This window comes from Hermetia illucens, chromosome 2 (assembly GCF_905115235.1).
Source record: "Hermetia illucens chromosome 2, iHerIll2.2.curated.20191125, whole genome shotgun sequence".
Lineage (NCBI taxonomy): Eukaryota > Metazoa > Arthropoda > Insecta > Diptera > Stratiomyidae > Hermetia > Hermetia illucens.
Window position 1 is genome coordinate 39,118,559 of NC_051850.1, and position 26,041 is coordinate 39,144,599.

The 26,041-nt window shown below is 40.6% G+C and overlaps 1 protein-coding gene across 3 annotated transcripts in view; it reads right to left on the bottom strand.

Annotated features, from left to right (window-relative positions):
* The window catches only part of LOC119650374 (putative mediator of RNA polymerase II transcription subunit 26), a 38,081-nt gene extending 12,909 nt beyond the window's left edge, over window positions 1-25,172 (bottom strand). Inside the window, exons 1-8 of one of the 3 annotated variants that reach the window (XM_038053109.1) lie at window positions 25,012-25,169; window positions 24,812-24,906; window positions 14,989-15,223; window positions 13,985-14,096; window positions 12,985-13,415; window positions 12,745-12,876; window positions 5,093-5,506; window positions 2,939-4,558 (exon numbers count right to left, since the gene is read on the bottom strand). In XM_038053109.1, coding sequence (XP_037909037.1) covers window positions 2,939-4,558; window positions 5,093-5,506; window positions 12,745-12,876; window positions 12,985-13,415; window positions 13,985-14,096; window positions 14,989-15,213 — 2,934 coding nt within the window. In that variant the 5' untranslated portion in view covers window positions 15,214-15,223; window positions 24,812-24,906; window positions 25,012-25,169. Of the gene's footprint in view, window positions 1-2,938; window positions 4,559-5,092; window positions 5,507-12,744; window positions 12,908-12,984; window positions 13,416-13,984; window positions 14,097-14,988; window positions 15,224-24,811 lie in introns of those variants that run through there. The other 2 variants (XM_038053110.1, XM_038053111.1) reach the window with 2 other exon arrangements.
* Window positions 25,173-26,041: the final 869 nt, after the last annotated feature.

The following is a 26,041-nucleotide window of genomic DNA, read 5'->3' on the forward strand; positions in this document are numbered from 1 at the left end:
TTTGAAAGCATTCCTACTTGTCGTAGAAATTTATGGGCTAAGAACCCGCAAATTTTGAAATTATTCCTACCGAAACATCAATAATACTTAAAATAGCGGCTCATTTCACGGATGCGATCTTTGGCTATCGGAAAAGTTTTATGATTGGTTTTTGAAATGTCCGTACGGTCCACAGAATCCTGACTTTCTTAAACTTCAGCGTGAATTACGGTGGAACTCTGAGCGTAAGCGAAGTGAGAAGATGAGCCCCGGAGAATATTTCTCTTGTCTTTACCGACACTGTGTTTTTTGTACTCTACAAAGCCTAGTGATAGCAAACGCGAATCCGATATCGGACTGTTGCTGACGACTACCACAAGGTGCGTTCTGTTGACCTGAAAGTCGATTTCTCACAGAATCTTGGCTGCAAGATTACGAATCAGACTAAGAAGAATCAGCACACTAATGGAGATTCCTGATACAAAGGAAAAGAAGGCTTTTTACGAGCAATTAAACGCAAAGCCAAAAAACCAAGAACGAACAACATCGAATCGCACTGCTCACGATAGAAACAATAACGATAGGAGACTACAACTTTGAGACCGTTGAAAATTCCTTCTATCTAGGATCTAAAATCACAAGCCATAACAGCTATGGCGATGAAATTCGCGCATGGTTGTTGGCAGCCAACGGAGTCTATTTCAGCTTACAAAAACTGTTCCACTCAAAACGTCTCACCACAGGGTCAAAGCTCTTACTGTACAAGACTATGATCTTGCCAGGCTTTATGTATTCCTCGGAGACTTGGGTTCTTAGCAAGAAAAATTGCGAACTCTTGGCCGCGTTCGAGAGAAGCATCCTCTGAAGAATTTTTGGCCCCCTACATGAGGATGGATGATTCCGTAGCCAACATAACGACGAAATCTATGAGGGATAGCATGACGGTCTGATTGTGGATAACATTCGGCTCAACAGGTTACGGTGGGCGAGTCACTTAATCCGTAACTCGGAAAATCTATAAGGGCAAACAAAATACGACGCAGACCCTGCCTGAGATGGAGCGATGGCGTAGGTCAGGATGCCAGACAGCTTTTAGAGATATTGAGTTGGTGGACCTCGACGCAAAACCAGGGTGTCTGAAGTTTCTTACTAAAGCAGGCCTTGACCTAATACCGGTTGTTGCGCCGTTGATGATGATGAATTAAACTCAGTACAAGAGAGGTTCCCTAAAGGTGAAATTGTTATCGTGATGGATGATTCGAATGCCTCTAACAACACCTAGGGGAGGAATGACCGTAACAACAATGGTGATAGGTTTGTAAATGTCTGTGGTTTTCACTAATTCGCAATCGCCGGCACCCTGCTCGAGCAAAGGGCTCGGAAAAAGATCACTTTTAACAAAAGGGGTGTTGACATCGGTCGTTTACCTTTGCTTACATGCCATGTTTGCAGGCGAGCAGAGCGTCGGTTCCCAAATTCAATCTGCCCGGCTGCGCAAAAAAAAACTTGAAACAACCGGCCATAAAAAGCTGAGTGCTCTGTTGATGGCTGCGAGCGGGAGTGAACGTAATGCACTGGGAGATCCAATGCCCCCGAGGTAAATGATGAGAAATACAACATAGCGTACGCAGTGACAAAAGGAGCTTTGTTGAGTGAAGCAAAACCTGTGGCAAATAGTAACGATTTCGCTACCGTATACCGCATGACGGAGGTGGGCAACATTTTGATGATATCGTGAGGGATTTTAACAGTAGTTTTCTCATCCACGATGAAAAAATAGGAGTACTTCACCACGATTCTGAATCGTATCACATTCGGAGAAGTTCTATCTCTGAAATTATCTTTGCCATCAACGCAATCAAGCGAAGTCGCTGGCGTTGACGATCTTCCTGGATAATTTTTTCATTCAGCCCCTACAGCAGATTTGTTACTCTCCTGGGAATGTGAGATCTTTCTCAACGAATGCAAGAAAAGTCGTTAAGATTCCGTCTTGTTTGAGACAACTGAGCCGCATTTGCGTGTTCTCTGTTGTCATAAAGACAGCTAAAACCATCCTGGAAGGCATCAAAGAACACCGCGGCAGCACGCCCTTCAAATCGTTGTCTTCCGATGAGTTCTACGTGTTCTTCACTGATTTCGATAGCATCAGCAGGAAGTGTAACTGGAGCGCTCTAAGCAGGAAAATAATTTTTGAGCAATTTACTACTATTATTAGAGCGACATGTGACGGCGCGAAATGTTACATGATCTGGATATAAAGAATAAGCCGAGCAGGGTAGGACTGAAGATAAATACCAACAAAATCAACGTTTTTAGTTACGCACTCTTCCTATCAAACCAACCACCAAACTTGTTGTCGTTCGACATATTATCAGTGATAGATCCGCCTTTGCTGTTTTGTTCGAAATCTGAAAATGCAACTATTTGAACCATCAACATCAAATTGAGGCTGTTCTGTGCAAATGTTTCTTTTGTGTTGTGTAGTACATGGAAAGTTATCACCACTGTTACCCAAAAGCCCAAAGCTTTCATTGGTTCATATCAGCTTCGTGTCATCGGGATATTCTGACCTGAGACAATACAATGGAGAACTTAGCCGGCATACGGGCCAGATGTCCGTGGACGTATTGGTCAGAAGGCGGAAGTTCCAATGTATAGACCATACACTGAGAAGGGGCAACAGTTCTACTGCAATTCATGCCACACAATAGGACCTACTGTTCCAGAATCGCAAGTGAGTGGGTCGCCCTAGAATAGTGGAGAAAGAGTGCAAGTTTCTCGAATCTCGTGAGATGAATTGAAGCATATTGCCAAGAAACAACACCGATGGCGTGTAGGTGTGGTGGACGCGCTATTCCCCAGATAAGGATTTATTTCAACCATATATTTATTAAAAATATTTTATACAAAAAAAAATCAAACATCCTCACTTTTCTTCAGAAGATTCTTCCAAACTTACCAACATTACGGCGTTATTTAGGTTGTTGATTTCGCGTTGTTGATGCCACAACAATTGATTACACTGACAAACCGAATTAATGAGCATCTGTTGTGTTTGAATGAACTGTTGCAAAAGAACCGGATCATTAGTATTCAAGACAGGTTGTTGGCTAGTTTGTGGTTGAGAACTGTTCATTGAAGTCCCAGCTTGCCCCATTGCATTAGTCGGATGACAATTATGCCCGCAAAAGTATTCATTGCCTGCAGGGTTAACCGGGTGATGATGCGGATGAGGATTGAAGTGCTGCGCATACGGTGTAGAATAATAGTAGCTGGAGCTCCATGTTGGAAGCGGTGGTGGCATTGGAGCGTAAAATTCGAATTGTGATTGAGAATTGTCCTGCGAGTTCTTCCGCCAGACCGGGTCCCGGGCATTCATCGTTCTCATTGGTGGAGGCATGCTGAAACTTCTGGAGCTACCTGATTGCATGCTGCCAGCTTCAAATGATGCAATTCCATGCACATCGGCTGCTCCAGAGTCGGCACTGTCTTTACCGCGCGATGGTGTTGGAGGAATAGTAGATTGTTTACCGTCCCCAGCCGCACCGCGCACTGAAGAATCTGATGATACCATGTTTTGTTGCCTCCAATTGTCTTGGTAGTAGGAGGAACTATTATTCGTGCTGTGTTTTGAATTTTCAACACTTTCGTTGGGATGGCGTGCATTCACTTCTTCTGGGATAATATCATCATCACTTTGAAGACGTTCACATAGTTTTTCAAATTCTTTCTTTTTAATTTCAAATTCTGCTTTCAATTGATCACTTTCTGGTTCTTTTGGTGGTTGACTTACAGGAATTCTCTTTGTTGCAGATGAAGTCGCCATATTTTCTGCTTCTTTACGACGAATCATTTCGTCGCGTAGCGTTTTCAAACGATCGCGCTCGTTCGCCAAACTAGCAGCCTGACTTCGTAAGTCCTGAGTCATCTCATGCAGAATACGGACCTTTTCTGTCATTTCAATTTCACTTTCGGTAGGTTTCTCAGTTTTTTCAAGTTCTTCGGCGGACAATTCTACCCGGTGGGGAATTTCTCTTTGCGCAGAATTACGATGGCTTGGAACCTTTTCGGTGGTTTCGCGTCTAATAGGAGCATTGCCCGTTAGTAGGTGCTCAGCTTCATCCGCAATTTCTTGAATGCTACGACCGTCGGTTTTATCTTCAATCAACTTCACGGTGTCCATCATGTCTTTGAGCCGTTTGAGTTGATTTTTCATGGTAGCAATATCAGCCATCTTCTGTTTTATCAAATCGGATGTTTCCTCAGTTAATTCGGCTTCTTCGTCTTGATTTTGAGGAGTAGGAGCGTTATCATCAGTCATATCATGGTCAACGGTTCCATTGCAATGTCCATTTGGCAGGGGGTCATGTCCATTAGCGATTCCGTTGGTTTCTTGCGGTTGATTTTTCGCGGGTCCAACCAATTCAATGGGTACAATTCTTTGATAATCGATCGGAACTACCCTGGAACCTTCATTGGAATTTTGATGACGTTGTTTTGCTGTATTTTCGGCGTTGGTGTTGATCTCATGAAGTTCATTCACTAAATTCCGCATATCAGCCTTTTGTTGTTGCAATTCCTGAAAATATATGTTGCTTTTAATAGTTTGTAATGCATGGGTGAAATTTAGTAGCATCGATTCTATTTTGTTGGCACTATGGCTAATTTTCAAGAGAGGTTTGTGGTTATGCCATGAAAATGATGGCCAAAAGCAAAAATGATGACTGTTGCGCATCGAAACATTAACTTAAATAGGACTTGACAAACATGTTTTTTTAAGAATGTCTTCCACTTCCAGGAATTTACTCAATTTGGACTTGCACATCCATAGAATAGGAAAAAACGACTAATAAGCTCTAGCTATGTAGCGCATAAACTTATTGCAAATGTATGGGCGATTTCAGTACTAAAGACTTTACTAGTTCGATAAAAAATTCTAAACACGATATTTTGTTTAAATAGAGGGACGGAAACCAAATATATAATTGCGTTGTTCATCACCGGCAGTTGGTCTTCACACAATGTACTTCACAACAACACTAAACCTTTTTATAGTCAGATAGAATCGGTCAAATTCATCCATTATGAAAAAATAATAGTCTCAAAAACTTACCATTAACTTATTCTGTAAAGCTTCCTGCTCTGCTAAGATTTCTGGACCATCATCACCAAGTAACGAACTCAACTCATTCTGTCCTTGAATGAATGTTGTTAAATTTTTCATGCGATTCACTAAGTTCGCCATATCGCTCTGCACCTGACCTATATTTTCATAATTTGGCGGTTCAGAACCATTTTGATTGTAAAATGTAGGACGTGTTCGCTGATTGCGAATGTTCTCCATTTCAACGAGATGATCTTTAGCAGCTTGCTGTAGACGCAATAGTTGTTGCTGTTGGTCTTTGATGCTCTGTATATTTCGAGTGGAGGCTTCTAATTTCGCTTGAAGTTCTTCGTATGTTGGAGTGTCTGGAACACTTGCAGAGTGTATGCTTGTAACTGAATGGGTGGGAGTTGTCTCATGTGCCTATTTTGGGATGAAACATAAAATAGAATTAAATCGGAGAATTTATACTATTAAAAAATAAGAAATTACAATGGTAGTGTTCAACCAAAAAAAATTAAACATTATTGTTTAACAAATTATAGTAGTTCAGGCTGCTTTCAATGACATGAAAGAGCATTAAATGCAATCGACAGAACATTTAAGTTTACGAACTTGAGTAGAAAAAATGATATCAAGCACAAAACAGTTTGTGTTTTGCACCACAAGGCAAATAACTATGTTAATTATCACGCCAGTGACTACCAATGCATTTTATCAGAAGATCGTAGATAAGGAAACGGATCACAACGCTTAGGAGACTAAGAGCTAGTTTCTGACAAATTGCACACCCTGAATCTCAAGAGCCTTTGGAATAATATTTATGGTGACTACCAAGCAAAGGAAAAATTGAAATCCTAAATCTTTTATTGATTTGTGAAAGGTTACAGATTTTTCCAAGCAAAAAAATACAGCGAACAACACGTCAGATCAAGTGCCGTTAGTGCCAGTATTTGTCAAGAGGCAAAGCAACAAAGCAGCAAAGCAGTACCTAAAGAAGAAAGGATAGCATGTTGAATTACTGCAGGATGAAGGAACATTGGGCTATGCACTGCAGAAGTTAGATTACCAACTAACGTTCACGCAAGACCCCACAGCAAAGCAATATGATGAATACTAATGCAGTTCTTATACTGTTTGCAAAGAAAATCCCCTATTCGGTGTCCTCTTGCCTGCGGGGTCACAAGCTTTTGCGAATCTGAGAACATTCTTCAGAGACAGAAAGTGCTTGGATTCTTCGTTGAAGAAATCTTACCGAGGTTTCTTCGTCTGAGATCTGAGGAGGCCGGGCAGCTACATATGAAATGCAGGGCCGTCTCCTCCTCCTTTACACATTGGCTGCATATAGCCGAAATAACTACCCCAATTTTTTCCATGTAGTCAGTAACAAGGATGGCAAATTTAATAGTAGTAATTTTATCGAAATTCTTCACATGGTCGGAATCACGTAGAGACTCGGAAAAAAGACTTTAGTGAGCGCGAAAATCGCACGATTATTGAAATTGTGAGAACTTTCAAATATACAATCCTAAAAGTCCGTTGCCCCGGAGACCATATGAGCAGAGTAGTAGGTACAACAGTCTACTTTCTCAAAGGAACCGGAAAATACATTTCGAGTTGGTTGGAGTAACCATAGGGATGTATTGTTGGAAAACGGAGTCTCTATGAAGTGAAGGTGCCAAGATGCTCGTATAAACGATTGCGAAACGACATTTCGAAGCAAGGATTCAAGGCCAGTACAGCGGGTTCTTGTTTGCACTTAAGAGATACAAGAAATTATTACTGGTCCTATAAGTTTCAACCCGTCGGGGAGTACCCCCCACGTACTAAGGGAGGGTGACCAGATTCGAGACAGTCCCTACAGACTGAAGTGGCTATTGCCACGAAGCCTCACCGGAGGTTATTTGGTAACATGGGAACCGGGATGGTTCTCTGAGCGCATAGGCGCATATGTTTCAGCAGAATTCCTGGAGGATGTGGCCTCGACCCGGCAATTTACGGTTGGCCCCTTTGTGGGAGTTTCATGGTGGTTGTGCCCAAATCGCAGGCAGAGCTCTTTGTAGGCTCAAGTCTGGAGTTGCGCTGAACAATTCAGTTACGGCAGAGGTATTAAATATGTTAGGCCTCGTATCCACTGGTATGAATGCTGAGCTTGCACTCAGTATGAACCAATACCGCGGTGCGCTGATTGTGGTCTCCAAATGCTTGAAGAGGAATATGATATTATGCCTACACGGCAGGTACTAACATTAAACCCCTACTGCCCACATATTAACAACGGACAGTGACCAATTGCAACTTTTTCAAGGGAACTGGGAAGAGAATTGGAGATACTTTAAAATAAGTAGACGAAGGATCTTGAACAGATTCAATTTTTCATACTGTAGGCCTGTTCTACTTCATGGGCAAAGGGTCCAGAAACTTCACGAGCAGAGAGAGAAAGCACGGTTATGACAGAGCACACTGCGACGCAGATTCTGAAGGCTACGTGTGGGCGTTCAACTTCAGGCGTTGTAATTATCTTTGCAAACAGAGATATCTAATTGGTGTGTAATAAGAAGCAGCTGATAGTTATCACATCGACGACAGAGGCGGAGATTGTAACAAAGCCCAAAGACGCAATCATTTGGCTGAAAAACTAGTCATATGGTCCACATCAGGACTCGGAGTTTCATCGAAGAGCCAAAAATATTTCGCTGAAAAGTTCATTCAGATGATGAGCAAGTTGTTTTTGTAAGAGAGTAAAGAAGAATTTATTGTTGTTATTTTAATTAAAATTTATACGAAGAAAAGTGCTAACGTTCTTATTGCTGTTATCTTTTTGTGTTTTACAAGAACAGGCGTACTGAAAAAAAGGAATATATATGTTTCGATTTCACAATAGTTTTTTATCAATAAAGATATTTTCTAAAAGCTTCACAGCATTCCATAAACTTGTTAGAATTAAAAAATGCTCTGTATAAGAAGAATAGTCATTATTGGCAATAACCACCTTTAAGGAACTCCGCAAACTATCAACCTAAAAGGCAATGTACTAAGCCTTTACGTACAAGACAGTATCCAGATCCAGTAATTAGAGATCAAGGCTGTCGTACGGAAGGTCGCGGCTAAATCGCACTGGTAGCAGTGGGATTTATATCGTGATTTGACATCGGATGGCAGTCGCCTCAGCTGTTAACTTTACACAACCAACACACTTTCATCAAATACCCCAAGGAGCAAGCTGCATGGGTTGAAGCGGCTAAAGTAGAATTTATTATGATAGGAGGTCTTAGAAAGACTCGCTTGTTCCTCAAACTATCGTCCATCGTCACGCAAATTGCCGGGGTCTTACATCCAAATGGTGGCACCCATACTGACACGACAGTTATTGAGAAACCTGCTTCCCTTTTGTCCGTGGACATCCTACAACGAAACGTAGCAACCCGCAATAGCAACTAACACACAAGAGAAACGAGGGCTGAAAAGAGAGGAGGAAAAAAGTCCTGTGCTGTCTCTTATGGCGTTTCCTTTTTAATTTTGAGATTCGATATTACGAATTATTATACATATATCTCATTCCGGGCGATTTTTGCGAATTGTCTCCGCCCAAAGCCTGACGAGCACTTGAATTGGAGTCGGTACTCGTCGACTTCACTACCCGCGGGCAATTTGCACGTTGGAGGATAACTTCACCATAAGGGGTAGCGTTTCATTTGCTGGGAGGGGGTTCACTTGTCCACTTGACGCGATCCATTTGGATTGGACGATAACTTTTTTCACGTCTTACGAGCGATTGTAATGAGAGAGCCCCTTTTTGATTCACGTACTGGGGCTCGCGGACATGTTTCTTCTTCATTTCGCACGGAGCTTTTGTTCGGATACACTTAGTTGCTTCTAGTTTGACCACTGACGACGTGAAAAATCGGTGGATCGTGCGGTTCAAATATCGTAGGAAGTACCAACATCAACTGCTGTGACGGCCACGATTCTATCATGAAATCACACAAAATCATGACCAACTGACGCTTTCTAAAGGGTTTACAATTGACTGTGTTCATCACGCAACTTGCTCGCTTCATCACGGGAACATGAAGACAAACATTTCTATATAATTAGCGATAAAAAAGATATTCGCTAATTAATTTATAAGATTTTACCCCATCTGGAATACAGCCTTTCACCAAACATAGTTAAAAGAATGTGTTTCATAAACGCAAGCACATAAACTGTACCGTCGTTGATTTTCGCGGCATTAAGTCCAACACATCAACTCGCGGAGCGAGCAGGGCAAAATGACGCTGCCGGAAGTCCTTAACGAGGCATGGTATAATTTACAACACTATATATATACAACATGGTTCGGCATTAAATGATCACTATTCCAAAAAAAGATAGTATCGGCGAAGATAGTATTTGTTGAGGACTTTTGTCGTGTCCCGGAAAGGAGGTTCAGTTTGATTGCTTCATGCATTAACATTTTCATCTACTATGCTGCCATAAAAAAGCGCCAAAAGAATCGTAACAGCTCTATTTTTCGACATAAAGAATGCCTATGAGACAGTGGATCTGAAACTTCTGTAAAACACGCGGAAAGACAATGGAGGTCCCAGTGGAATCTCAATTTGGACTGCCAAATTGCTGCCATGACACAGTTTAGGGCAACCTCAGCTCGGCACTCTTCAATTTTTATACGAAATCTCCCACTCCAGAATTAGCAAGCTAGTTGAAATATTCCGATGTTGAAAAATCAAACAGAACTTTGTTAGTGATTGTAACTACCATTACCTGCCCATCAAATCGACAACCACAGCCACTGTCGCATTCACAAGAAGTAGTAAAAGTATTCAGTGTCAGATTTCTCTTCACAAAGATCAACCGATAGTCAAGGTCTTTTGTAGGATGTCTTGTTATAGCTGCTGTACATGCATTAAGAAGAACAGATTTCTAGAGGTATTGGTAGATAGATTTGCGAATACCCAGCGTTGTGTATGCTTCTAAACGGCTCGCGAACTAAATCAGCTTGTTCACAGCAGCACAGTTAAGAAAATAGCCTAAGCTTAACCAGTTCCACTCCGACGGAAGTTATTTACGCACTTGATAATGAAGAACCGGTCAACCTCAGGAAACCATATTGCTAAAAATAGCTGCGGCAGTACCTGATTCTGCCACCTTTGGAGCAATTTTAACTGTCTAAGCAAACCGGGGCCAAGGCGTGTAAGAACATCATGTTATAGGACAGCGATGTTATTGCAGCTTCGATCGAGAGTGGTATGGCAGGTCTCTCTCACAGTGGAAATGCATCCCACAAATTTCAGCCAAAAAGGCTCAAGGTGAAACTCACAGTAATTTATAAACCTGCTCAGATAGCCAGAATTAGGAACTTTAGTAAGCCTGTGATTATCATGGATTCTCCAGATGGCTGAAGGCCCTTGTAAAGTGGCAATTTCAGTCATTATATAGTAGAGGGGTCCATGAAACCCTACAAAATTCTTCTAAGATATGACAATATTGATATATCGCCGGCAGGTGTTTCTGTTGCTCAAATGCCATTCTGCGCCGGATCAGTGTCAGCTTCATGGCATAAGAGTATCTAAATAAAATCTCAACAGCAGTAGCTATTCGGGTCTCGTCAAACTGAATTGATAAAGCTTAAAAACGTCTTGTGAAAGCTAACAATTGAAACATTACAAATAACACTACTACTAAAGGTCAGGAATCGTTGGCGACATAGACGTTCTGCCTACAACCGTTTCACTAGGGACATCGTGAACTATGTTCTATTAGTTTACCAGTAAGATCATTTTTTGATCAAAGAATATAATTCAATGACGCTTAGTAACTAAATTCCTTTGCAAGAATGAGGCTTGTTATCCGCAGTCTCGAAGAGCCGGAAACTATATAGACTAAAGTCAAAAAGTATAGACTTTGTTTTCAATTTTATATCAGACGACGGGTAGTGTTGGAATCAACACCACATTTGGGGATATGGTACAAATGACTTTCGTTTTGAAGATTAATCGACTACGATAAAGAAAATATGATTGGAAACTAGCATGTTTATTTCAGGGGCATTTTTACGCTGAGTATATCAACTCATCGATAATGAACGGTCTTTAAAATTACATTTTGAACAAGCTCGTCGACGTAATGACTGAAATAGAATGGAAAAGACAGCACTGTTTAAATCGATCTTTCCTCTCTAAGTTTTCAATTTGTTATACCTTATCGAGTCTAACTTGGCTTTCAACGTTTTTTAAGAAAACAAAACCTTATTAAAATCGATTTACTGTCTGCCCGTCCGTCTGTCACATGCATTTTTCTCGGAGACTAGTAGCGATTGACACCATTTAGTGGAAAGGTGGGAACTGTGAACGCTCGGACATACAGAGAGTTACATCCTTTTACGTCGAATTTAAGGAGAGGTCCTCATACACGCAAAAGAGGGGTGTAAATTTTGTTTTCTTCAAATATAATCATGTGGGGTATCAAATGAGAGATCTCGGTTGGTACTTTCCGAAGCCGGTCGTAGTTTTGATATTTGTTGGAAAGGCGGGAAGTTCGGGGGGTCTGAAACTGTCCAACCGAAAAATTTGAAAAAAATCAAGAGACTGCCACTATATGTTGGCTAGGCTCCGAAATACCTTCCACATCGATATCCCTTAAAATAAAGTTAATAATAGTATATTACTATAATTTTCAATAATTGGCTGCAGAACCCCACTTAAGTTCATCCCACCACCAGCAATATAGGCTGTAATATAGAGCTTGTTCCTGCCAAGTTTGGTGGAAATCGCGCTATTACTAACAAAGTTATAATAGGTCACTTCTCTTGGAGATTCAAGATTTTGAATGTCAATATCACCGAAAAGTAAATATTCTCACATAATATATGCGTATATTATGTGTTACGTACTAATGGGAGAAATTCACATTCAAATTTCTTTATAAAAGAAATACATAAAACCTTTCATACCTGAAGCGCCGAGCTTCCGGTTTCCCGAATTGTTTAACATACTTGGCAGTCGATAAGATACATGCGACTTATCGACGACGAAAAATGTTAATTGAAAGGAATTTCCGTGTATAATGAAGTGCATATTATGAGCTGCTTCTGCGGGATCAAACGACTGATTTCAATAGATTTTACATACTTTCTGCTGGGCTGTGTGAAGTTAGGAATCGACAAAACATTTAATAGATTCCTTTTCTTTAAAAAAGTTCCATTTCTTCGATAGACTGATAAAAGCATTTGTACTGTTCACAACTTGTCGCAGTGTCTTCACGATTTTATCTAGGCACAAGCCAATATATATACATATTGTCTGCATATAAGTGCGTTTCCCACAATGCTATTTTCGTAAAATAAATGGTTGAGAATGAAGAATACAATTATTTTGTTCGATCGGGATGTAGAAAACACGCAAGTTATTGTAATTTATGCAACATTTTTCTAGATGTCCCAAAAATATTCGCTACGAGTAGAGGGGCTGCAAATTCTTTTAACGTAAATTATTGAAACGTTGAAGGGTTGTTAAGGAAAGTCTCAAAAATGAATGTACGAGTAAGTACAAAACTAAGGATACAGATAAGCAGAAATTATCCTTTACGGGGCTGCATGTGTATGTTAGATTCTCAAGGTTAGTTTAAACAACACGCAACACATCACAACAATTTATCACCTCATGATGCTCAACATCCTCTAGGCTGGCTGAGTTAATAAAATGTTCGGATTTAGGCTCGTAAACCATTTTTTCAGATTTTTCGTCTTCACTTCTGACTTCTTCCGAACCACAAATTGCTTCTTTATTGCCCTTTGGTCACAAATAACAGAAAATAAAATTACTACTTGAAGCAATTTCGCATTGATTTCTTGTGCATATATTTAAACGGCAACTGCAGATTCAATTTCATTCATTTACCTTGTTAAGAGTTTTAGAAGTCAACGATAGGAAATATTGAATAAAATTCAGTCGTTGCTCCCACGTCAGTTCGCTGTCGAGATTCGCAAGTGTTTGATTGATATCGGATTGATGATGCTGCTGATGCTGATGATTAATAACTGAATTTAATGCTGACGCTGCGCTTTGTTGATACTGATGCAGTCTATTCACTGACGCATAATTATCTTCATTTAGTGCTGAATTTGGTGTTGTTGGGATTACCACACCAATAGCTTGAGAACTTAGACCAGATGCGTTGTTAGTTGAATAGTTAACGGAAAGAATGTTATGGTTGGTTGGAGCGGTTGCAGAATGTAAATCACTGGTGTAGTCTCTACTTGGTGAATTACGTCTTGGTAAGGGTCGAACAGGCCAACAATACCTCTGATTTTCGTGTAAATTTAAATTATCTGGAAAGGGAAAATTGAGTTCTATATTAATGCAGGTGATCATATCAACTGAGGAATGAAGCTTATGTCAAAACCAAGCTTAAATTTCTAGGACGAGAATGCCTTGCTTTTTTCTAATACTATGGACAAAGTAACAAGTTTCACCGAAAGCATACTAACATTGATTTCAAGGAATGAGCGCACCAAAAAAACTTAAGAACCATTGATGAGGCAACAAACTGAGAAGCAAAACATTCTTAGTTTTTGGGGAATCGCGTCGAAAAATCAAAGCAGAAGTTTATAATTAAAATCTGCTGCAAATTCGTTAAATAGCAAAAAACGCCCCCAGTTTATTCTAGAAAAAGAAATTTCGACAAGAAAGTACCGCGTGGAGGCGTTCAGGCATAAAAAAATTTACATTTTTAGCCGGTGATTGATGTGACAGTGAATGCTCTACAATAATTATCCGATTCTGATTGGTGTAAGATATTTAAGGAGTTTGCGTTGTACAACTTCTAATTTAGGATCTAAATTCGAGAATTTCCTGCCATTCATTAGGTTGACAATATGCGCAGTAATATTCTACTTACCTAATTCAAAACACGTAGTATCCAATTGCTCAGAGTGTGATTGCTCGTTACTATTAGATCGTTTCGAGCTGGTTGTCGTTGCAGATGATTCAGCCACCGACAATAAATAGTCCTTGATGATTGGAAAAGCGATTATTAACACACCGATTATTATAAATAACATAAAACACATTCACAAAATTATTCCGAACTAAACATAAAATTCGTACAATCCTTGTTGGACAAAAAATAGTAAAAATAGTAAATTTCGTTACGTTCTTAGGTCGAACCAAACTCTTTCGTAATGCGTCGAAAAATGCCTCGTTTGGCCGAAAACTGCTTTGCGCACCTATTATTTGTACCTCGCGTTCGGGACGATATTTTTAGATACCCATTAGAAACGAACTGACTCAAAAGACTGAGAATTTCAATGGATTGACTGCGGGATGAGTATCGAACGCAATGTTGGAAAGCGAACTACATATTCGTGTGCGCATGCAACATGTGACGTTTTCTTGAATACAAAAGGACGGAATATTTTTAGAAATTTACGTTAAATGGGAAATTATTTTGCCAATTCATTAATCCCTGTACGTCATGCAGTTTTGAAAATTCGGGAATGTCTGTCATGTTTATTTATTTCCTGTTTACAATGGCGACCGGTGGATATATTTAAGACAAGTGAATACAACAAGTTTCCGTCGGGCATGTTTGAATGTATGTTTATAAATAACCAACTCACACCTGTGGAAAGTTTGAATAGGGTGAATTTAGGAATCAAGCTTGATTGTTCCTAAAAAATGAAAGCTTCAACGCTAGTTGACTGAGAAAATAGTAAAAAATTTTGACTTAAAAAGGGCGAAAAAAAGTATTCAGAAATGTAATATTTCAATAACTTTCGAGGATCATCCCGCCGGGTAAAGTTTAGTATTACACAATACAAATAGAAATCAAAAATATCCTATTCAAACGTGCCCGTATTGAAATTTTTTGATTTTGTTTATTTTGAAAAGTGAAATTCTTACATTCAAGTCGTTTAGTTCGCGTCTCGTTGGTGCAACGACTTCAGTGTTCTTCTGTGATGAGCCTGATGAAGCAGAACGCGAGGCTTTGATAGAAGTTGTTGATTTTGGGGCCGGAGCACTTGTTGCAAACAATGATGCCGCCGATGTGCACGGTGGGGCTGCTGTGATTTTAGGGACAGTTCCTGTCTGTCTCCGTGCTAACTTTGGATTCTTTGTAGGTGCCATTTCAGCAATTCTGAAAATGTAAAAAAAATATTTATTTGATAGGAAAAAATAAATAATGTTATGAAGTAAAAAGTTTTTACATTGCAATAATACATTTTAGAGTGGAATAATTGCAGAGAAACCAACGAGTGCTTCAGCGAGAATGGTCGCGCCACGCACCCCTCTTCCTAGCTTCAATTTCTTCTGGAAAGAAAGGCTTTGACCGGACCAGGGAGACCCTCTTCAGTGTGACTCCGACGTCGAGGCTAAAATGGTATAAGCCTCCCCCGAGGACCTCGAAGATGGCTGCAGTGTCTGTCCTAATTAGGACATACGTACAGGAGTCGAGACCCCTGGGCACGATGGCCACGTTTTTCTCGTGGTTAGCGGATGATGGAGACTTCAGCCTCCGCAATACGTCCTTGAGCAGAAGCACCAATCCGGTGGTGCTAAGGTCCGACCTAATGTCAATTGTTAGGCTGTGTCAGGTTCTCCTCGTATAACAACTCTGCGTAGTGCTGCGATATCGACAAAAAGTAAAGACGTCAGCGAATATCAATGTTTGGATTAGAAGATGTCGATGTCGATAAAAACATCGAACAAAAGCATCGATATTCCAAAACATATATATTAATCAACTTTGAGTATGGAGTGTGTTTGTTATCCGAGCAGTTCAGTGTTCATTTCTATTTTCGAGTCTGCACCACGAACAGAAAGGAAGGTAATGAAAGAAAAAGAAGCGCATGTTGTGTTTCTCTCAAAAGTCAATTTTTCTTGCAGTTAACAATATGTTGCCATAACGCAAATATTTCACGATTTAAGTCCATAATTCAAACATGGAGTCGAAAATTCGGATAGCATTGGATTCGGGGTGTCTACTCCAGGCCGAAGTTTCCGAGCTACTTGAACCCATTTACGATGGCCCTTCCATAAGCTGTATTCAATTTCTGATATCAAATTTGATTTCAGAACTTAACGATGATTCATGCTAATATAAGAAGGACTTAGAAGAATCATCAAATGCTGCCCTAGTAGCAGATTGAATTGGCTCGAAAAGTAATACGAAGTCCTGAAGAAATTCGACACATATTGCTGCTTGCATAGGCAGCGCTGACATATTGAAGTTTGTAATACTGAGACGTACAAACTGCCTTCATCCAGATCGAGCAGGCGGTAATTGGCGCGAGATCTTGGGCTGCACATCAATGAAGGCAAGACAAGGCAACGTCAGCACCGCAGACGAATCAACCAACAACATCAAACCGCACTGATCAAACAGGAAGAATAAGGATAGGAGAATACAACTTCGAGACCGTTGACAATTTCTCCTATCTAGGGTCGAAAATCACAACCGATAATAGTTACGATGATGAAATCGGCGCACGGTTGTTGTCAGCCAACAGAGCCTATTTCAGCTTACAGCTCTTGGCCGCGTTCGAGAGAAGAATCCTCCGAAGAATTTTTGGCCCCCTATATGAGGATGGACGATTGCGTAGCCTACACAATGACGAAATCTTTGAGCGATACCATGACCGTCCGGTTGTGGATAAAATCCGGCTCAATAGGTTACGATGGGCGGGTCACTTAATCCGTATGGACGGAAAGTCTATAAGGGCAATATCTATGGTAGAAAAAGAAGACGAGGCAGACCCTGCTTAAGATGGAGCGATGGCGTAGGTCAGGACGCCAGACAGCGTTTAGGAATATCGAATTGGTGGACCTCGGCGTAAAACCGGGATGTCTGGAGTTCCTTATTGAGGCAGGCCTAGACCGAATACCGGTTGTTGCGCCGTTGATGATGATGATGAATGCTGCTTTTGATTTCCCAAAGCACCCAAAGCCATACAATTAATGGAATTCTATCTTGTGGAAACAGATTGAATTAAAGTTTTTTGAGTTGTGTTGTCAGTCCTCTTTCTAAGCCTATCACTTCCATTTCATCACTGTTGCTTCTAAATCAGCTGGCTATGTTCTTATTTATTCTAATAAACGTCTTAGCTCTGGAAGACATTCGATAGAGCTAAAAGGTTTAGTAGATGGGCAAAGCAATAAGTATGCTTTTCTTACCGAAAGTTAATTTGACAGCCATTATTATACTAATCTCTCCATCTGCAATAACAGCAAATGTGTGCTAAATGAAATATTGAGCCGAGATATCAGACAAAAACCATCGATAATGAAAAAATATCACAAGCAAAACATCGATGCCAAAAACAGTGATAAATTGGAAGGAACATCGATATTTCAAAAACATCGATATCGCGAGTAGTAGGACTTTCGACCAAGAAGGGTCGTCTTGGGCCATTTTAGCGGGTGCTACGCATTTGTATAGTGGCGTCTAAACCTGAGGAGTTTGCCGCCAAATCTGTGAAAAGGGAAAAGTCGAATTGAATTCCCGGGTCGGTGATTATAAATTACTGGATGTGCGGCTAATAGCTCACAATCGTAAATGCTGTAGTGCCGTTGAGTGGGGTTCAGTTACTTAGAAAAGTATTTCAATGGCGGGCAGATGTGGTTCACCTTTAAGTGAAGGGCAGGACGTACGACAATGTCTGTCGTCGAAAACGGCTAGGAATTCATCTTGCTAAGGGAATTCGAGAAGTATAGCTTCCACCAGCTGTTTCTTGATGGTCTCAAATGCCTAGGTAGGCTCGGGCCAGAAACGTAAAGAGTTAGGGATCTATTAATGGTGGGCGGTCTTTGGTAAGAAACAATGGTAGAAGTTTAACATATCCAAGAATCATCTCAAGGTTGGATACCTTCAGAGGTAATCACGTGACCGAGCAATCTCACCTGCGGTTGTAAGAATTTGCAATTCCTAACATTGGGTAGGCCGACCTCAAGGAGACGTTAAAAAATGAACCCGAGGTACTCTAAATGCTTGGACTCAGAGGATGACGCGACCAAAATATCATCCAAATAAACGAAACAAAAGTGGAGCTTTTGTACCCCAGAATGGAGTGGAATGTGAGTATTTCCATTTTTGGAATATCTTTGCGAGCTACAGAGATTTGATGATATGCCTCGACTAAGTGAGTGGAGAGTGGAATGGGATGTCATCGAGGATTCTGACGACTTATCTATTACCCGATTGCCCTTTTCGGAGGTCGGATCTAGACGATGATGTAGTCCTACTTCCCGAACTGAAAGCATCGACTATCTCTGTCAATGTTCAATGCTGCCATTGTCTACTTCGCCAACTACGATTCGCGCGATTCACTTACCGACAGGCACTTAATGAGTTAGTCCTTCAGCCTCTTGTAGGAGTTGTCCTCGAATTTGTCGGAGGCAAGCTGAATTCTGTCCAACCTGGTGCATGATTGTATTGTATTGTTCCTCGAACTAGCGGAATCACGCTACCGGGTTCGTACGCCAAAACTGTGGCACCCGCACTGAGGGACCTGCCTCCGTTGTGTCCGTGGACATCCTATGGCGACGTGAAGCAACCCGCAGGGACAACCGACATAAAAGAGAAATAAGGGCTGGAAAGAGCGCAGAAATAGGGTCTTGCGTCGTCTCTTCTGGCGTTTTCATTTTAACTTTACGGGATTTAGAAAATATGTGTCACAAATTGCTATATTAACTAACTATTATATCACAATACTTAACGATTGAAAAAAAAAATAACTTGCTGCTTCGCCCTCTGCCTGTGAACACTTGGGTTGGAGTCGACACTCGCCCAAAGAATTCACTTTCCCTGGGCACTTTGCACGTCTTGGGCGGGGGTTAACTTGTCTACTTAGCTGGTCGGAAAGTGTCCTATGTGGATAATATGGATACACTGGGCATTTTCAAAAGTGAATACCCTATCGGTGATTGATGGGGGCAATGAAAGGTATTGGCTTAAAAATAAAACAAAAGGTATGGCACCAACTAGAAAGCAAATGGCAGTTAAACGAAATTTGACTTTATTCCAGTTTCAAACGCATTGGGGAGTTCCGTGTTTTAGAGCCAACAGCCCTAACGGGTAACAGCTGAATGAACGAATTCAAAGTATGCATAATGCCAATACCAAAAAATAAAAATATACACTGGAAAACAAAGTTAAAAGTATATAAAATTTGGTCGATCCTCAGTTATGGAATCAAGACATGAATTAAGACGAAGAGCTAGTAATCAATATCTCAAAAGGATTTTAGGGTTAATACAGAGGACTTTATATGGTGAATTAGGTACAACCGGGAGTTGTATTCCTTCTACGACGAATTAGAAGCCGTTACCCATATCAAAATTTGAAATCCTAATGGTCATGCAATGCCTAATCAAAGGGGGATCTTGGGTTGTAGCATCATAGAAAAAATTGACACGTTAGGGAGAAGTTAGCTAGAAAGTAAAGTAAGAACCTAAATAAAAACCCAAATGAATAGCAGAATACATTTTGTTGCTTAATTTTTAGTTTAATGGAATTTAGAAACAGTTCTCCAAAGGTGACAATACAGCCAGAGATTGTAAAAATTTGAACGTTAACATAAACTCTAAAAGCATTTCATTCGAGCAAATAATTTAGAAATACGGCTTGGGTCATTCGAGTTATGATGAAAAAGTTTGCAGATTTCTGCATGTTCCACTGCCTCATCACACAGTGTGCAAGCGCATAATTTGCCATGAGGTAATTTGAATTTGAATTAATCATTGACTTAATGTATGTCAATGATTAATTCAATCCATTCATCAGATCAATAACACCACAGTCAATTGAAGATTTAACAATTACGCTTTAGGTGCACAGAATAAAGTAAACTGTCGCAGTGCATTGAAAAAAAAATTATTATCGGACGGTAAATGAAAATTGTTTCACGTAAGAAACTATTTTATAGCCAACTTAATATCCCGCATTTTCTTCGGCCTCCAGAACAAATTTTTGATGAAGCCAAAAAACGGCTAAATAAGGAATGGGTTCCATGATGCTAAATTAGAAACCAGGGGGATGTGGAGGTCAACTTTTTTTCTCGAGCCATCAGAAAATACTTTAATAAAACTGGAAGGACACCTGATCTTTCCAAATAAAAATGCCACCGAGCACAGAGACAAGGTATTTCCTTTCACTTCTGACATTTATGTAAATCACAACCTAATACTGAAGTCAGCAACATTAACTTATATGAAGGTTAGGTTTGGTTTTAATTTATCTAATATTTCACGGTTTGAACTATATTATATTATTATTATATTTTTTCAATGTTTAGTACTGTCCCTTCCAATTAGCAGTCGGTTGAATTTGCATAATAAAAAAGACAGTAACATAGAATTAGAAAGAATCTATTCATTATAATTTGATGTTTACACCTCTTTCTCTGTATAGTGCATTCCCAAAGGGGAAACAAGTTTCAACTCGATCGGCAGCAGGAGATCGTTAGGAAAAATGTTGATAAGGTTGCGGCCGATATTAAAACCGTCGACTTTTGGATCATCTCCAATTCACATAGCTGTTCATGTCCATCGTAGCTAGCGAGTTCTCATTCAGTACAGAATGGGAATAGACTAAACAATGGCATGGAATTAAATGGAATCTCGATAATATGTACATCGATTATTCGTATTTCCGGCTAATTCGTACAAATTTGCCGGTCCCCAGAGTTAATTTTCTTTAGTTTGGGCTCCGATAATTCGTAATCCCTATATTTCGTACCAAATGGTCAGTCCCTTGAGCATACGAATTATCGGGATGTAGTATACTTTTGCGTATTTACTTGTTCTTTCGAGTCATGATATTAGCTGAATGACTTTGGGGGTCCAATATTAATCAAATTAAAATGCACAAGGTCCTCTGTATGGATTGAATACTACTGGCAAGAAGCCATTTGGCTATCTTTATAAATATTGTTTTCTGCTAATGGCGGTAACGTCATCTAGTCGTTTGTTAGCGTTGCTACGATTTGTTGTCGACACTAAAAGCAAACTGGACCTACGCCACTCCAATCTTCTTTCTGTATTACTATATGAGATCAATGCACAGCAAATGTTCACTATTATCCCTTAATATCCACAGATCATTGTTAATTTCTTCCATACAAATCAACACGCGCTTAGCTGAATCACTATGCTTGCGTAGAAGCTGAAGGCCCCCGCTATGCCAATACGCCTGGCATGAATTTTGCGGATGTTACCGAAGAGGAAGTTTAATGACCCATAAACAGCTCGAAGAACTGGAGGGGCCCCAAGTCTGGATCGGTTGCAAAATTTCTGGTATAAGAAATTTACCAGTGTACACAGTCGGTTGGCACACAGCATAAACCAGGTCATGAATCGGCCGGAGGAATTTCCACCCTTCCTCAATACGGGGATTACCTACCTTATCCCTAAGAAGGACACGCTGCAGACGGCCGATTACTTGCCTGCCAACCTTCAACGAATTCATTACGTCCATTATTAGTGCAAAGCTCAATGCGCACCTCGAGACCAACAACATTCTGTCCGAGGAGCAGAAGAGCTGCCGAGTTGGGTCAAGGGGTTGTAAAGAGCAACTCATTATCGACTCGGTACTTATAGGACATGCAAGTAGAGGCCAAAGAAACCTTTTTAGTTACTGTACCGATTATGCCAAGGCTTTCGATAGCGTTCCGCATACCTGGCTAATCAAGGTCCTACATTTGTATCGCATTGATCCAAAACTAACAAAGTTTTTGGGGACAGTCAAGGAATGGTGGCATACCACTTTATCAGTGCGTACATCTGAGGGTGCTAATACCTCAGAGCCCATCCGTATATGGAGGGGCATCTTCCAGGGGGATTCGTTGAGTTCCCTCTGGTTTTGTATGCCATCGAATCCTCTTTCATGGCTACTGAATGATGCTAGAGGGCATGGTTTTGCAATAAAGTATGGCCTACCTGCTAAGTGCGAACTGACACACTTGATGTACTCAGATGACTGTATGCTGGTACTGACGACCATCTTAGAAGTCTGTTGCGAATAATAGACATGTTCAGCCGTGATATTTAGATGGATTTTGGATTAGACAAGTGTCAAAGGTCGTCACGAGCCGCATGCCGGACATAGCATTGGTGACCTCCACATCGAAGCTATAACCGAGGCAGACTTCTATAAACACCTAGGAATTCTGCAAGGAACCCATGCTCGAGTTGGTATCTGAAGGATGCTCTGCTGTCCGAATTCCTGCGACGTGTAAAGCTGGTGCAAAAATCGCATCTCTTGGGAAAGAATCAAATAAACGCATTGAATGTGTTCGCTATCCCTTCACTGGCTTATCATCATCATCATCAACGGCGCAACAACTGATATCCGGTCTAGGCCTGCCTTAATAAGGAACTCCAGACATCCCGGTTTTGCGCCGAGGTCCACCAATTCACTGGCTTATGCATTCAGAATATTGCCGTGGACGAAAACCGACCAGGGGCGGATACGGACAACTGTGTCCAAATTCCGAATGCATCATCCAAAGTCTGCTGTGGAGCGGATGAACCTGCCTCGTGACATCGGAGGTAGGGGCGCAGTTGACGTGGCGGCACAACATCATCGCCAAGTCTACTCGCTCCGCGCTTATTTTTACAGCAAAGAATAGGCGAGTCCCCGAGTCGGACCAAGAGCGAATCGATGAATGGAAGTCGAAGGCAATACTCGATAAACACGTGGATTGTCTGTGGCAGCCATTTGTCGGTTTCCATTTGTTGAACCAATGGCTGTGTGCTGGGGAGCTCTTTGCTGAGATGATTCATGTGTGCCATTCAGGATGGTGTGATCCCCACCCGAGTTTATAAAAAGCTCATCATGAAACAACGGCTGGAGAACGACCAGTGCAGAATGTTTGATTTGGTGTTAGAGACGTTGGACCATCTCATTTCTGGTTGCACTGTTATGGCACCGGTGCAATACATTACCAGGCACAATGCTGTATGTAAGGTTATCCATCCAAACCTTGCATACAAGCATGGACTGATCACAGGAACATGTCCAGTTTACTGATATGAGCCTGAGGTAGTACTTGATAGTTCTGCTTACAGCATGTGTTGGGACCGGCAAGTTCTGACTGATCGCCACATACCGCAAAACAAGCCTGACGTGCTATTAGTTGACAAAACGGGTCGCCCCGCGTATATTATTGATGTTGCTATCTCCCATAATAGCAACATCGAATAGAAATACGTGAAAAGGTGAACTATGAGCCATTGGCTCGGGAAATCAAAGAAAGTTAGCATCTCGAGCAGGTGGTTCTAGTTTCCATATTGTTAGCTACAAGTATTGTACCTAAATCCCTCCCGGCTTCCCTTGATCTCCTGGGACTTTCGCATAGTCTGGTTCAAACCATGCAGAAGTACCTGCTCGATGTTGCGTGGAGTTCTCGATGGATTCTCCCATTGAACTATCGCCGGCCACCACCACAAGCGCCCTTTAGTTTTTTAAGTAGGTAGGATCGTCCGAGCCTAAATGCTTGGCACTTAGTATTAGGTAAAATCCGACACTAGATTCACGATTACTTCCGGCAGACTTATCAGGATACAATAGTACAGTTCCGCAAGAAAGAGAGGAGTGCTTCCTAGAGTTCTACACCACCTTATCTTGCTTAACTCCGGAATGTCCGGTCGCTGATCTCCTTAAAGGGTGACCACATTCGAGGAGCTTGCGCATATTAGGGAATGAAATCATTTTATTGAGAGAAGTAAACGGTCGTAGCTCAAAAATGTGTCCGTGTCGAAACATAAAGAAGAGAAGAAGAAAAAGTTACTATTGTAGACTAGTAACTAACACTATCGCCTTTATGGCAAGCAGGGAGTACTTTGAGTGAACTCCGTCCCTACAATAACTTTGGAGATTCATCGCGTGCTTTTGCCGTACTGAATAAATTTCACATTTAAACTCAATGAATCTAAAACGCTATAAATTTATCGTGATTCGATATACGGAGCCGAAATCAATTTTGAAATTTTCTGGTTTCCTGACCAGAATACTTGTATCGTGTTTGTTTGGAGCTCAAGCGCTGCATAGAAGTGGAGAGCGAAGCCAATCCCTAAATTTGATGCTAAACTAGTCGATATGCTCTTAGTTCCGTTATTATATTGAAAAACATTTTTTTCTGGCGAACATGAATGGATTGATTTAATTTAATTAAGCTACAATTTCGGCGAATTCGCTCATATAAAGAGGTCTCCTGACACTTCATTCTTTCTTTTCATGTGTCACCTCTGACGAAAGCCGGCAAATGAGGGTTGGTTGCACTAATTGACACGAGAAGTGAACCTGAACCTTCTTTAGTCCGTGGACGAAGACAAATTTAAAGCTTTAGAATTTTAGGTTTTAAATGAAGGTCTGAAACGGCGGCACAATTAAACGTAATCCTGTTGGCAATAACAAATTGGATGCAGTATTTTTTCCGGAAATATTTGTCGATTAGAATTCGGAACAGTCCTACCATATCCGGAAGAGAAAGGCATACACGATGTCAGCTGAAAGCAGCGGAGCCGATGTCGCTAAAAACGTTCTACGAATGAGATGCGGAGGCTGATCTAGCATGATGGAAGCTCTTTGCTAACATTACAAAATTCCGCCCCATTAGAGCTAAATAAAGCAGTGCATTGACCTGCCCCAATTCTGTTTCTGTTGCACACATTTAGGACCACACCAAGTACTGCTTTAATTCAATACTTCGTATTCACCCTCACTCACCTGTTCCGACTGGACAATGCACTTTGAAAGCATAAAACGCCCTATTTTTCATCCGCCCATTATCGAATTATCCTCCTTCTCTCATTAACGTTACACTGAACATAATAAAACAATGCGAAGAAGAAAAATCAATTTCAGTCAAACAAATGGCCGGTGGTCTAATTTTCACACAAGCCCAGTTATCTATTTCTTGCACTAACCACTATTGTTTCCACTCATTAGCACACCGCGCACAAATTGGAATTATGAAAACACACTTCAACGATAGTTTTTGCATTGCAATAAATGGAATGTAAGTGACGATCACAGTCGGATTAGCAATGGAGAAACATTACACCGAAAACACAAATCAGACTGACGTACGGGAAAAGTGCAGCAGATGCTAGCTGTCAATACAGGCTCTCAGTTGAGGTGAAGTTTTTGACACATTAGTGGGCATGGGCACAGTTCGTGCCAAAAGTGCATGTTGACATACGTCAACATCAACCGTAATATTGGGATTCCCCAATGTTCGTTTGGGGAATAGTTTTTTCAAAAGCAAGGTAATCGGCGCGAATGATTTATATATAAACAAATTCGTTTCTAAAAAAATTTGTGGTTTTCTTCCAAAATACTTACATTTACAATGTAACCGTTACATTTACAATGTAACCGTACATTTACAATGTGGTCCGTGGGACAGAAACAGAGAAGGAAAGTTTTTTTCTAATTAGCCCGGTCAGCCATCCACTTGATGGCTCCCTTACATTCCTAAACACAAACTTACATTCAAGTTCAAGTTACACAAACTTACAAGTTCTCCGAACTTATGATTCGAACAAATTTCTAATTACATTCTGCATGGAATTATACTATGCAAAATCCGTATTCGTACATCATCATTTTAAGCAATAATTTGGAAAGTGTCTGTAAAATATTAGACCAAATCAAATAAAAGTGAGCAATTATTACAAGGAACAACATTGTTTATTGGAAACAGTAATATACAAACATAAACAAGTCGGGAAACCGGAAGCTAAACGCTTCAGGTACGAAAGGTTTTGTGTATTTCTTAGTACGTAGCACGTAATATATCCATATATTATGTGAGAGTATCCACTTTCGGGTGATATTGACATTCATAGTCTTCAATTTTCAAAGAAGCAACAAATTTGAGGTATTATAACTTTGTTAGTAATAGTGCGATTTCCACCAAACTTGGTAAGATCGTGCTCTATATTATAGCCTATA